The sequence below is a fragment of the Nicotiana tabacum genome, chromosome 18 (assembly GCF_000715075.1).
Source record: "Nicotiana tabacum cultivar K326 chromosome 18, ASM71507v2, whole genome shotgun sequence".
NCBI classification, from domain to species: Eukaryota; Viridiplantae; Streptophyta; class Magnoliopsida; order Solanales; family Solanaceae; genus Nicotiana; species Nicotiana tabacum.
In genome coordinates, this window is record NC_134097.1 from 142304615 (window position 1) to 142318594 (window position 13980).

The 13980-nt window shown below is 38.0% G+C and overlaps 1 protein-coding gene and 3 pseudogenes across 1 annotated transcript; all 4 read left to right on the forward strand.

Moving 5' to 3' along the window:
* The first annotated feature begins 1828 nt into the window (after window positions 1-1828).
* Window positions 1829-3501, forward strand: LOC142172743 (uncharacterized; annotated as a pseudogene).
* A 1266-nt stretch (window positions 3502-4767) lies between these two features.
* LOC142172744 (uncharacterized) lies at window positions 4768-6468 on the forward strand (annotated as a pseudogene).
* Window positions 6469-6615: 147 nt separating this feature from the next.
* LOC142172745 (uncharacterized) lies at window positions 6616-8289 on the forward strand (annotated as a pseudogene).
* A 482-nt stretch (window positions 8290-8771) lies between these two features.
* Window positions 8772-13705, forward strand: LOC107813185 (uncharacterized). The gene is made up of 3 exons (XM_016638416.2): window positions 8772-11535; window positions 12189-12310; window positions 12669-13705. The coding sequence occupies exons 1-2, from the start codon at window positions 9019-9021 to the stop codon at window positions 12195-12197; spliced, it is 2526 nt and encodes an 841-aa protein (XP_016493902.2). The 5' UTR covers window positions 8772-9018; the 3' UTR covers window positions 12198-12310; window positions 12669-13705.
* The last annotated feature ends 275 nt before the right edge of the window (window positions 13706-13980 follow it).

Below are 13980 nucleotides of genomic sequence, written 5' to 3' on the forward strand. Positions count from 1 at the left end.
TCTACCAGAAGCAATGAAGGAAAGAAACTGGCAGAGGGCACCTCAACTTACAGCTGATCAGTATGACCAGATCATAAAGTTGCTCAACAAAGACAAATCCAATGATGCAATGGCTAATATGGCAGATACAGCCTACTCCTTTATGGACAAGATTTCAAAAGGTAATTGGATAGTTGATACATGGTAGCTGATTTAGGGATGTTAACAAATGTTAAAAATGTTGACCCCACTAGAGACAAAAGAGTTCACTTACCTAATGGAGACTGTACTATTGTGTCACATATTGGAAACTGTAAGATTACAGAAACAGGGGAAATGCAGGATGTGTTATATGTTCCAGAGTTTGCCTACAGCCTTCTTTCAGTGTCCAAAATAACAAGGGACTTACATTGCTTTGTCTCCTTTTATCCTGATTTTTATCTATTCCAGGACCTCTCAAATGGGAAAGTGAGGGGGACTGGTAAAGAGAAGGATGGGCTCTACATACTAGTTCCAAGGGCTTGCCTAAACACTGATAAAAGCATACCAACAGTCAAAGGGTTAAATGTACAGACAAAAAAGGAGGACATAGCTCTATGGCACAAAAGATTAGGACATGCATCTGGAGGATCCTTGAAAAAAATTCTGGAATGTAAGCTGGAGGATTGTAAATCTATAATAGATAGTTGTGATGTTTGTCCAATGGCTCGACATGTAAGACAACCTTTTCTATTGAGTACTACTAGAACTACTAATACTTTTCAGCTATTACACTTGGATGTGTGGGGACCTTGCAGTGTACCTACTTTTGATGATAATAAGTTCTCTCTCACAATTGTAAATGACTATTCTCGTGTGACTTGAATTTTTCTCTTGCAATTTAAAAGTGATGTCATAATTGTCTTTAAGTCCTTTCTTAAGCTGGTACAAACACAGTTCAATGGAAAGGTGCAAACAATTAAAACTGATAATGGCGGAGAGTTAAATTCAGCTATGCAGGAGTTATGCACATCCATGGGGATAATTCATCAGAAGACATGTGTTTATACACCACAGGAAAATGGTGAAGCAGAGAGAAAGCATAGACATTTGCTTGAAGTTGCAAGTGCACTCAAATTTCAGGGACATATACCTATGAAGTTCTGGGACACTGTATTCTAACAGCAGCTTATGTTATTAACAGATTGCCATCACAGTCACTTGATGGTAAGTCCCCATATGAGGTGTTCTTTAACAGGAAACCATCAGTTTCTCATTTGAAAACATTAGGGTGTCTTTGTTTTGCAAGTGTTTTGCCTAGAATTGATAAAATTGCTAGTAGAGCAATTATGGCTGTTTTATAGGGTATTCTGGTGTCACTAAAGGATATATCCTATATGACTTAGATGGGGATAGATTCTTTGTCAACAGAGATGTGGTATTCAAGGAATCTACATTTGCTTTTCAAGATACAGCTTATGGTCCTAGGAACCAAATCAAACCTGTTATTACTGATGTTTTTGGCCTTGAAGATACAGATGCAAATGAGCCTGATATTCCAATCATTGAACAACTACAGATTCATGATGCTCATACAGATGATATTGCACAGCCCTCAGACAATTTTGAGCCAGACCTGCACACCATAATAGATTCTGAACCTCATCATACCACTACTGATGGTTCTTCATCTGCACCTCGTAACTCAGTGGGAATACTTTAAGAAACACCATCTACATCTCTCCATAATCATCATGAAGGACAGATACATCATGGTTCCTTACGAAAATCACAAAGAGAGTCAAAAGAGCCAGTCTGGTTGACAGACTATGTAACTACAAGGAAGTCTGGGAACTCTGTCTTATATCCTATGCACAATTATGTCTCATATGCTAAGCTATCACCTTTATATCAGTTTTACCTGGGAGTTTTCTCTTCTATTGTTGAGCCTACTACTTTTCATGAAGCTTCTAAGGACCCTAGATGGGTAGAAGCCATGCAACCTGAGATTCAAGCTCTACAAGACAACAACACCTGGAACCTAGTTCATCTGCATCAAGGAAAGACAACTATAAGCTGTAAATGGGTGTATAAACTCAAGCTTAAGGCTAATAGATATCTGGAGAGATTCAAAACACGGCTAGTAGCCAAAGGATACAATCAAAGAGAAGGTCTTGATTACAATGAGACCTTTTCTCCTGTAGTAAAGATCACCATTGTCAGAACTGTTCTTTCTTTAGTAGCCACGAATAATTGGACAGTCCAAAAATTGGATGTCTACAATGCTTTCTACAGGGAGATTTAAATGATAAAGTGTACATGCAGCTGCCACAAGGTTTTACAAGTTAGGGGGAGTCTAGATTGATGTGTAGACTTGTAAAATCTCTCTATGGATTGAAACAAGCAAGTAGACAGTGGAATTTGAAACTCACAAAGGCATTACTACGGGCTGATTTTAAACAGAGCAATCTAGATCATTCCTTGTTCATCAAGAAGAAAGAAGCAGATTTAGTGATTATACTAATATATGTTGATGATATGCTACTGACATGAAACAACTTGGATCTGATTGAAGCTACCAAAATATTCTTGCAACAAGCTTTCAAGATCAAGGATCTAGGTGATCTAAAGTTCTTTCTTGGCATGGAGTTCAGCAGATCAGCCAAAAGGATTTTAGTTGATCAGAGGAAGTATGCATTGGAGATAATATTAGACTTGGGATTGAGTGGAGCAAAATCAGCTTGGACTCCATTAGAGACAAATGCTAAATTGACAGTTCCAGAACTAGACAACCTTACGGGAACAACAGAGGACCAAATACTGGAAGATGTAGGACAATATCAAAGGTTGATTGGGAAGCTATTATACCTAACCATGTCCAGTCCAGACATTGCATTTCATGTACAAACTCTCAGCCAGTTCATGCAGCAACCAAAAAGATCTCATTAGGATGCAGCTGTAAGAGTAGTAAGGTATGTTAAAAGGGAACCAGGTCTGGGAATTCTATTGAGCAGCAAAAGATTAAATGAGATCAATATATTTTGTGATGCTAACTGGGCCTCATGTCCCAATACTAGAAAATCAGTGTCAGTGTACCTAGTCAAATTTGGAGAGTTTCCAATCTCATGGAAATCAAAGAAGCAGAATACAATTTCTAAGAGTTATGTAGAAGGTGAGTATAGAAGCATGGAAAGTGGAGTTTCAGAGGTGGTACGGTTAAAAACATTGCTGAGGGAATTGGGAGCAGAAGTAAAACTTTCAATACACATATTCAGTGACAGCAAGGTTGCAATGCAGATAGCAGCAAACCCTGTGTTCCACGAAAGAACAAAACATATAGAAATCGATTGTCATTTTATTCGACAAAAGATACAAGAAGGACTGGTAATGACTCGGTACATCCCTCCAAAGGAGCAACTAGCAGATATCTTGACTAAAGGGTTATGAAGACAACAACATGAGTACTTAGTTGGCAAGCTAGAAATTCTCAATATCTTTGCACCCACCAGCTTAAGGGGGAGTGATGAAATGGGAATTACGTGAGATATTAATGAGAGTTAGTTAGCTGTTAAGGTTAATAGTTAGAGGGAGGTTATTATTGGGTAATTAGTTAATTAGCACACACATGACTCACACGTGTATATTAGTTAGGCGGTTATTGGGACACATGTATATAGCTAGACGGTTGAGTAATGTAACAGTACACTTTATTCTTCATTTTCAATGGCATAACAAAGCTCAACTCTTCTCTATCTTTTCTCCCAAATCTGCTTCGTAGAATTTCACCTTGAATGTGTGATTTGTTCATGGTATCAGAGCGCGATCGCAATTGTGAGTTGAATTCAAAGATCCTGTTGAATTTGCGACAAATTCAATTGTGAATTACAGCTGAGAGGGAGATTTATCAATTGGGGGAAAAACAGATCTAGATCACAACCATCATTTGTTCCTTCACCCATCAGACACTACCAGAGCTCCGGTCATCTCGATTCAGGTGACTGGTTCAGAGAATTACTCCACCTGGAGTCGTGCGATGGAGATCCAGTTGTTAGGAAATAACAAACTAGGTCTAATCGACGAAACTCTGAAGAAAGGAGATTTTTCTACTGAACTAGGTCATCAATGGGATAGATGTAATGCAATTCTCCTAGGATGGATTATGAGTTCAATGTCCGTGGAACTAATTACTCGAATCCTGTATGCAAGGGATGCAAGAAAGGTGCGGGAAGATCTGAAAGAGCGATTTGATAAGGTAAACACATCACGAGTTTATCAGGTGTAGAAGGCCATAACGACGATAATTCGAGGAACAGACAATGTCTCAATGTATTTTTCTAAACTCAAAAATTTGTCGGATGAATTTGATAGCATGGTTCCTCCGCCATGTGAATGTGATAGATCAAAGAGTTTTATCGAATTTATGAAAAAACAGAAGGTGCTAAAGTTTCTAATGGGTTTGAATGACAACTATGAACAGGCTCGTAGTCAAATCCTCATGACTAGCCCAACACCTAGCATCAACAAAGCATATGCAATGCTTATCGAAAGAGAAAGTCAAAGATCAGTGACTAATGCTTCTACTTTGGTTGAAGGAACTGACTTAACTGCATTACTAGCTGGGAAAGGAGGAAGTCACCAGAATCATCAAAGGCCAAAGAGGAACTAGAATGTACAATGTGATTTTTGTCATATGAAGGATCATACAAAGGAAGGATGCTACAAGATAATTGGCTATCCACAAGATTTTAAGGCAGGAAGAAAGGTGCATATAATGTACAGGTAGAAAATCTTAATCATAATCTTGCAGGAATGGATGATGTAGAGGAAGATCTACCAGAAGCAATGAAGGAAAGAAACTGGCAGAGGGCACCTCAACTTACAGCTGATCAGTATGACCAGATCATAAAGTTGCTCAACAAAGACAAATCCAATGATGCAATGGCTAATATGGCAGATACAGCCTACTCCTTTATGGACAAGATTTCAAAAGGTAATTGGATAGTTGATACATGGTAGCTGATTTAGGGATGTTAACAAATGTTAAAAATGTTGACCCCACTAGAGACAAAAGAGTTCACTTACCTAATGGAGACTGTACTATTGTGTCACATATTGGAAACTGTAAGATTACAGAAACAGGGGAAATGCAGGATGTGTTATATGTTCCAGAGTTTGCCTACAGACTTCTTTCAGTGTCCAAAATAACAAGGGACTTACATTGCTTTGTCTCCTTTTATCCTGATTTTTATCTATTCCAGGACCTCTCAAATGGGAAAGTGAGGGGGACTGGTAAAGAGAAGGATGGGCTCTACATACTAGTTCCAAGGGCTTGCCTAAACACTGATAAAAGCATACCAACAGTCAAAGGGTTAAATGTACAGACAAAAAAGGAGGACATAGCTCTATGGCACAAAAGATTAGGACATGCATCTGGAGGATCCTTGAAAAAAATTCTGGATTGTAAGCTGGAGGATTGTAGATCTGTAATAGATAGTTGTGACGTTTGTCCAATGGCTCGACATGTAAGACAACCTTTTCTATTGAGTACTACTAGAACTACTAATACTTTTCAGCTATTACACTTGGATGTGTGGGGACCTTGCAGTGTACCTACTTTTGATGATAATAAGTTCTTTCTCACAATTATAAATGACTATTCTCGTGTGACTTGAATTTTTCTCTTGCAATTTAAAAGTGATGTCATAATTGTCTTTAAGTCCTTTCTTAAGCTGGTACAAACACAGTTCAATGGAAAGGTGCAAACAATTAAAACTGATAATGGCGGAGAGTTAAATTCAGCTATGCAGGAGTTATGCACATCCATGGGGATAATTCATCAGAAGACATGTGTTTATACACCACAGGAAAATGGTGTAGCAGAGAGAAAGCATAGACATTTGCTTGAAGTTGCAAGTGCACTCAAATTTCAGGGACATATACCTATGAAGTTCTGGGACACTGTATTCTAACAACAGCTTATGTTATTAACAGATTGCCATCACAGTCACTTGATGGTAAGTCCCCATATGAGGTGTTCTTTAACAGGAAACCATCAGTTTCTCATTTGAAAACATTAGGGTGTCTTTGTTTTGCAAGTGTTTTGCCTAGAATTGATAAATTTGCTAGTAGAGCAATTATGGCTGTTTTATAGGGTATTCTGGTGTCACTAAAGGATATATCCTATATGACTTAGATGGGGATAGATTCTTTGTCAACAGAGATGTGGTATTCAAGGAATCTACATTTGCTTTTCAAGATACAGCTTATGGTCCTAGGAACCAAATCAAACCTGTTATTACTGATGTTTTTGGCCTTGAAGATACAGATGCAAATGAGCCTGATATTCCAATCATTGAACAACTACAGATTCATGATGCTCATACAGATGATATTGCACAGCCCTCAGACAATTTTGAGCCAAACCTGCACACCATAATAGATTCTGAACCTCATCATACCACTACTGATGGTTCTTCATCTGCACCTCGTAACTCAGTGGGAATACTTTAAGAAACACCATATACATCTCTCCATAATCATCATGAAGGACAGATACATCATGGTTCCTTACGAAAATCACAAAGAGAGTCAAAAGAGCCAGTCTGGTTGACAGACTATGTAACTACAAGGAAGTCTGGGAACTCTGTCTTATATCCTATGCACAATTATGTCTCATATGCTAAGCTATCACCTTTATATCAGTTTTACCTGGGAGTTTTCTCTTCTATTCTTGAGCCTACTACTTTTCATGAAGCTTCTAAGGACCCTAGATGGGTAGAAGCCATGCAACCTGAGATTCAAGCTCTACAAGACAACAACACCTGGAACCTAGTTCATCTGCATCAAGGAAAGACAACTATAAGCTGTAAATGGGTGTATAAACTCAAGCTTAAGGCTAATAGATATGTGGAGAGGTTCAAAACACGGCTAGTAGCCAAAGGATACAATCAAAGAGAAGGTCTTGATTACAATGAGACCTTTTCTCCTGTAGTAAAGATCACCATTGTCAGAACTGTTCTTTCTTTAGTAGCCACGAATAATTGGACAGTCCAAAAATTGGATGTCTACAATGCTTTCCTACAGGGAGATTTAAATGATAAAGTGTACATGCAGCTGCCACAAGGTTTTACAAGTTAGGGGGAGTCTAGATTGATGTGTAGACTTGTAAAATCTCTCTATGGATTGAAACAAGCAAGTAGACAGTGGAATTTGAAACTCACAAAGGCATTACTACGGGCTGATTTTAAACAGAGCAATCTAGATCATTCCTTGTTCATCAAGAAGAAAGAAGCAGATTTAGTGATTATACTAATATATGTTGATGATATGCTACTGACATGAAACAACTTGGATCTGATTGAAGCTACCAAAATATTCTTGCAACAAGCTTTCAAGATCAAGGATCTAGGTGATCTAAAGTTCTTTCTTGGCATGGAGTTCAGCAGATCAGCCAAAAGGATTTTAGTTGATCAGAGGAAGTATGCATTGGAGATAATATTAGACTTGGGATTGAGTGGAGCAAAATCAGCTTGGACTCCATTAGAGACAAATGCTAAATTGACAGTTCCAGAACTAGACAACCTTATGGGAACAACAGAGGACCAAATACTGGAAGATGTAGGACAATATCAAAGGTTGATTGGGAAGCTATTATACCTAACCATGTCCAGTCCAGACATTGCATTTCATGTACAAACTCTCAGCCAGTTCATGCAGCAACCAAAAAGATCTCATTAGGATGCAGCTGTAAGAGTAGTAAGGTATGTTAAAAGGGAACCAGGTCTGGGAATTCTATTGAGCAGCAAAAGATTAAATGAGATCAATATATTTTGTGATGCTGACTGGGCCTCATGTCCCAATACTAGAAAATCAGTGTCAGTGTACCTAGTCAAATTTGGAGAGTTTCCAATCTCATGGAAATCAAAGAAGCAGAATACAATTTCTAAGAGTTATGCAGAAGGTGAGTATAGAAGCATGGAAAGTGGAGTTTCAGAGGTGGTACGGTTAAAAACATTGCTGAGGGAATTGGGAGCAGAAGTAAAACTTCCAATACACATATTCAGTGACAGCAAGGTTGCAATGCAGATAGCAGCAAACCCTGTGTTCCACGAAAGAACAAAACATATAGAAATCGATTGTCATTTTATTCGACAAAAGATACAAGAAGGACTGGTAATGACTCGGTACATCCCTCCAAAGGAGCAACTAGCAGATATCTTGACTAAAGGGTTATGAAGACAACAACATGAGTACTTAGTTGGCAAGCTAGAAATTCTCAATATCTTTGCACCCACCAGCTTAAGGGGGAGTGATGAAATGGGAATTACGTGAGATATTAATGAGAGTTAGTTAGCTGTTAAGGTTAATAGTTAGAGGGAGGTTATTATTGGGTAATTAGTTAATTAGCACACACATGACTCACACGTGTATATTAGTTAGGCGGTTATTGGGACACATGTATATAGCTAGACGGTTGAGTAATGTAACAGTACACTTTATTCTTCATTTTCAATGGCATAACAAAGCTCAACTCTTCTCTCTCTTTTCTCCCAAATCTGCTTCGTAGAATTTCACCTTGAATGTGTGATTTGTTCATGACCTTCCATCGTTAATTAGACGTCTCGAGTTTGAGTATTGAAAATAGAAAAAATTCTTAGTTGGTGCAAATTTGAGTTAGTTTTCAATGCGAGTAACAACATCGGATGAGAAACAAAAAAGACAATCCATAGGAAACTTCAATTGATGTTCTATCATTTCACAAAGTTTTGGGGGTCAAATTTCATATTTATCTACTTAACATTTCCATTTGCAGCACGTGCAAAAATCTTTGAGAAACCTCGAACTTCCCTTTCAGACTCACTGAGAAATTCCCGTTCTCCGGTTGCCGCCTCTCCGACATCTACCGCCGGCGGCAAGTTTCCCGGTTCGCCACCTTCGTCATCACCTAGGTATTCACCTTCACGCACTCAAAAATCTAACTGAAATGACGTAAATATCATTCTTTATTGACCTTACTCATCATCCCTACACAAGCATAAGTATTAATATTTAGTTTATAAAATGATGATTAGAAAGAAATCATCTAACATCTGTGTTTGTTTTCAAGCACCCTTTAACCCCCAGAACGCAATTTTTTTGGAATATTTGTGTACAACAATACAAGCTAGAGGTACAACTACTAGTACAGGTTGTTCAAAAAATGTTCAAGAGTTGGATGAGAAGTGTTGGCTTTATAAAAATGTTAACTTTCATTGTTTTGGAATACCATTTAATCCCCAGAAAGCAATATTTGTGAAAAACTTGTATACAACAGTACCAGCTGGAGGTACAGCCGCTGCTGCAGGTTGTTCACATGTTCAAGAATTGGATGAAAAGTTAAAGTGGCTTTGCAAAAAGCGTAATTTGCATGGTTTCCGAGTAGCTCTTAACTCCCCAAAAGCGAGTTTTGTGAAATATTATTGTGCAAAAGCAGTTACAGAACATGCTACAATGGATGTACAAGCATTGGATGCAGAGTTGAAGGGTCTTTGTGAAAAGCCAAATCCTCAGTATGTTAATGCTTTTGAACTTTTTAACGACGCGGTTAATTCGGGTCGAATACCTTCTGAGTTTACTTGCAATTTTCTTGTTGCAACAATGGCAAAGAATAAGGAGTACAGCTTGGCTTTTAAGGTGTACGGTAGGATGAGAGAGGTCGGGGTATCCCCGTGGTTTTTATCGTTAGCTGCTTTGATTGAATGTTTAGTGCATGCTCAAAGGCCAAAATTGGCGATTGCTGCGTTGGGATTGATTTTGAAGTATGGTTTGAGGGTTAATGATTACCTTGTTAATATTGTATTGAAAGGATTGTGTGAAAATGGTATGGCTATTAAGGCTATAGAAGTTTTTCAGTGTTTATATATGAAAGAAGTGACTCCTAATGTCGTTAGCTTAAACACCCTTATGAAAGGACTTTGCAGAGAGAGGAAATTGGAGGCGGCTTTAGATTTGAGGAGTAGAATGGAAAAGGTGAATGTAGCTCCAAATATGATTACTTATTCCATTTTGATAGATGGTCTTTGTTCAGAGAGAAGGTTGGATGAAGCTATGGGATTGCTGGAGGAGATGACAACTAAGGGTTTGAAAGCTGATGTTGTAGTGTACAGTTCACTCATAAATGGACTTTGCAACAAAGGATGTGTTGATAGAGGGAAAGAGCTCTTGAATGAGATGTTGAAGGAAGGAATTTTGCCAAATGTGGTTACTTATTCTTGTTTATTACATGGCTATTGTAAGCAGGGCCAATTAAAAGAAGCAACTATGTTATATGATGATATGCTGAAGCGCAAAATCCATCCGGATGTCATTACATTTATCAGTATGATTAGTGGGCTTTGCAAAGGTGGAAGGGCCGTGAAAGCAGTGGAATTGTTTAAATTGACGGTGGAGAAGGGTGAAGAGCCTGGAAACATACCTTACAATATTCTTCTGCGTGGACTTTGCAAGGAAGGGTTACTTTCTGATGCTTTTAACATTCTGCAGCAGATGATAGAAAAGGGCAAGAAGCCTGACTTGATTACTTACAATACACTGGTGAGAGGACTTTGTGAAAATGGGAAGGTGGACGATGCCTTGACAATGTTTAATTCAATTTTAGCTGATGAGACATATGTTCAGCCAGACGTTACGACAATGAATGTACTGATTCAGGCGCTTTGTGAAGAAGGACATCTTAGTAATGCTGCCAAAATTCATGAGAAGATGGTTGCTAAGAAGACACTGGTTGACATGAGAACTTTTACTGTGCTTATTGGAGCTCACATAAAAGCAGACAATGTTGCTAAAGCTATGGAACTCTTGAAGCAGGCAAATGAATTGGGTTTTATTCCAGACTCATTGACCTATGGCACTATGGTTGATGGTTTTTGTGAGTTGAATGTACTAAATATCGCGAAAGGTTTGTTTCTTCGGATGAGAAATAGGGGATATTGCCCAACCGTGATTGATTACAACATCTTGATGGAAAGCTTATGCAATGAGGGTAGCTTGGAACAAGCTAGGAGGTTGTTTCAAGAGATGTTAGATGGCAATTGTGAGCCAGATCTTGTGTCATACAATATTATCATTGATGGAACGCTCAAAGCAAAAAGCTTAAAATCTGCTAAAGAGTTACTTGTTCATATGCTTCATATGGGTTTGAATCCAAATGCTTTCACATATTCCATATTAATAAATAGGTTTTCAAAACTAGGGCTGTTGGATGAGGCAAAGAATTTATATGAGAGGATGAATGCATCTGGCTTGACACCGGATAACTCTGTGTATAATTGTTTACTGAAAGGCTTTAGCTTGAATGGTCAAACTAGAGAAATTATTGATTTGCTTAACCAAATGGCTGCTAAGGGCATTGATCTAGACTCAAAACTCACTTCAACAATCTTGACGTGTCTTTGCAATATATCTGAAGATGTCAATGTGGCAGAGCTGTTGCCAAATTTCTCCGGAGAAAAATCAGAAGTATTTAGCATTCCATGCAGTGAATTGTTGAACAAGCTTCACAATAGTTTATCCAAGCTTCAGTTGGATTCTGCTCAGCAGGTACTATCTCAGAAAGCTCCTAGTGCGGTAGACGTAGCTATTCCCTTCACATTTTATAGTTATTAATTTTTTTTAAAGTTTTTAGAGGACATCGGTATGTGTTGTTATTCCATGAATAGCCTCATGTTTCCCCTTAATATTTTTTCATTCTTGAAACAGTAGAAAGTTATCCTTGGTTACGCGTTTCATGCGATCATGGGAATAGGCTATTTTTTTGTAACTCCTTTTCGTTTTTTGGGTGATGTAACTCTATTGTTTCTAAGTTCCAAACTTGGTGGATAATGGGTGCACACATCTACCTTTCGCCACAAGAACAAGTATCTGTTACTCATCAGGATTCAAACTCGTAATGTGCGCCTATCAGACATCTACATTGTATTACCTTCTTGTTGAACCAATGCTTTACGAGAAATAAATAGATCAAGTGATATATCATCTTCAGGCATTTGTCCCTCATGAGATGAACAGAAAATAACGTTTCACTTTTTTCTTGCTTTTTCACGAACCTAATAATCAACTGCCTGCTGAATCTCACTAGTCACTAAACCCTTTTATGCCTTGTCAAATACTCCTTTCAGTCACGGAAAGAAGCAATCTTTGAACCTAGTATATTGTTTCCCATCTAATGATTCTTCTTTTACTGAACTTTTCAGTGCCAATGATAAGCTTCAGGGATTGGGGTTCCTCCACAGGCAAAATTTATTTTGCCTGCAAAGGTGTGTGAGCGAGAGGCTTCATGATAACATCTTACATACGATATGTGACATACTCAAAGGTATTTATCCCTGGTTTTTCTTTCCGTGAGTTCAGATTTTTATAGGTTTGTGTTTGTAGCTTAGTGTAATGTTTGATTAAGTTATCGTGCTGGCTCGTGAGTTGCTTCTAGCTGAATTTGCATGTTGTCTTTGGATCAATCCTAGCTAAAAGTCAATATAATAAGAGCATTGAAGGACTGGAGTGATGTGAATGAGAAGTTAATTGATGCAGTTATGTGGCCTTGAAGAAGTGCACGACTTTATGTGTAGCAGCTATGCAGCTATTGTTTATCTCTGTTTTATGTTTTATGTGTGCCATAATAGCAATTTTTGTCTTGCTGAAGCAAGTAAATTCAGTAATATTAGCTTCTTTTGCAGTTTTGGATGCGAATCACATCTGCAATCAACAGCAACGGGAATGATGGTTCCCCGCTTTCTCACGCTTGATTTGCATTCATACCTCAAACTTGTTTCGGTTGCTAACTATGGAGCTGCTTATTTAGCTAAAGTAGCTCAATCAAAAGTTCTGAATAAACGTCTGTATTCTCTTATCAGCTGGGGAGCGGACCTCCCCTGGACCCTACGTGAAGGTGGGATGCTTCGTGCATCGGGCTGCCTTTTTTTATTCTCTTATCAGCTGCCTGCCCTAGTCACTTGCCAGTGTAGACCATTGTTTACAGGTGAGATCATATCATGTCAGTCAAGAAGCTGCAAATAAGTTATCAGGTGATAATTGTATTTGATTAGATCAACTTCAAGAGATGAATTTAACAGCTGGCGAGTCATATATTGAAAGCTACCTTTGTATTGTGTCAACTAAGTTGTGTTGAAAATCAACTTCAAGGAGATGAATCTTACAGGTAAAGATCTTCAGATTATTGATCCAAGTTGAAGTTATTTATCAACTTCCTTGAATAATATATCTGCATTAAGTGCACTTTGGGTGTATCGACCAAAGTTCGCATTGTTCATCACCTTCCTATAGCTTTGCATCTGCGATGAGGAAGTAAGTGCTTTACTTTTGAGTGTTCGTCTGGCTGGTCGCCATGGACATCTCTGGCAACAAGGAGGCTGCTCCTAACTTATGGTCTTTCCCATTTTTTTTTATCTTGTACGCTGGTCTGCTAATATATCCCAAAAGCAACGAATATTCAATTTTTTTTACTAATACAAAGAGAATTCCATTCTCCTTCATAATAGGAAGTTCAAAATTCAAATTGTAGGTTAGTCATCCTAATCCGTGTAGAAAACTTTTTTCTTTTCGACTCAAAATACTTGTGCTTGTAAGTAGCGTATAATAGATTGTTTTGACTAATTTTTTGTGGGGATGGAGCGTGTGCGCGCTCAATTTTTATGCAACTTTAACTGTCTATAAATATTTACTGTAATTATAATATTTGATAAAATATCAAAAATTAAATACTCATGGGGCTTACGCCCCCGTGCCTCGGGCCTTACGCTTCGCTGAAGCACATGTAAAATGTCTTGCCTTATGTACACATTTTTTAAAACACTGTTAATTAATAATTAAAAAAACAGATGAAATTAAAAGTTGTTGGGTCATAATTTATTTATAGTGAAATTAACGGCTTAGAGTTGCATTCAATGCTTGCTTACCTACAATCCTCATGAATTATGTAAATCCACTTGTGGTTACGTAGATAGATGATTATTAAATGCTTAATTTTAC

Bases quoted from the DNA above. Each gene is read 5' to 3' on its own strand.
- LOC107813185 (XM_016638416.2), top strand. From the start codon at position 9,019: ATGATGATTAGAAAGAAATCATCTAACATCTGTGTTTGTTTTCAAGCA.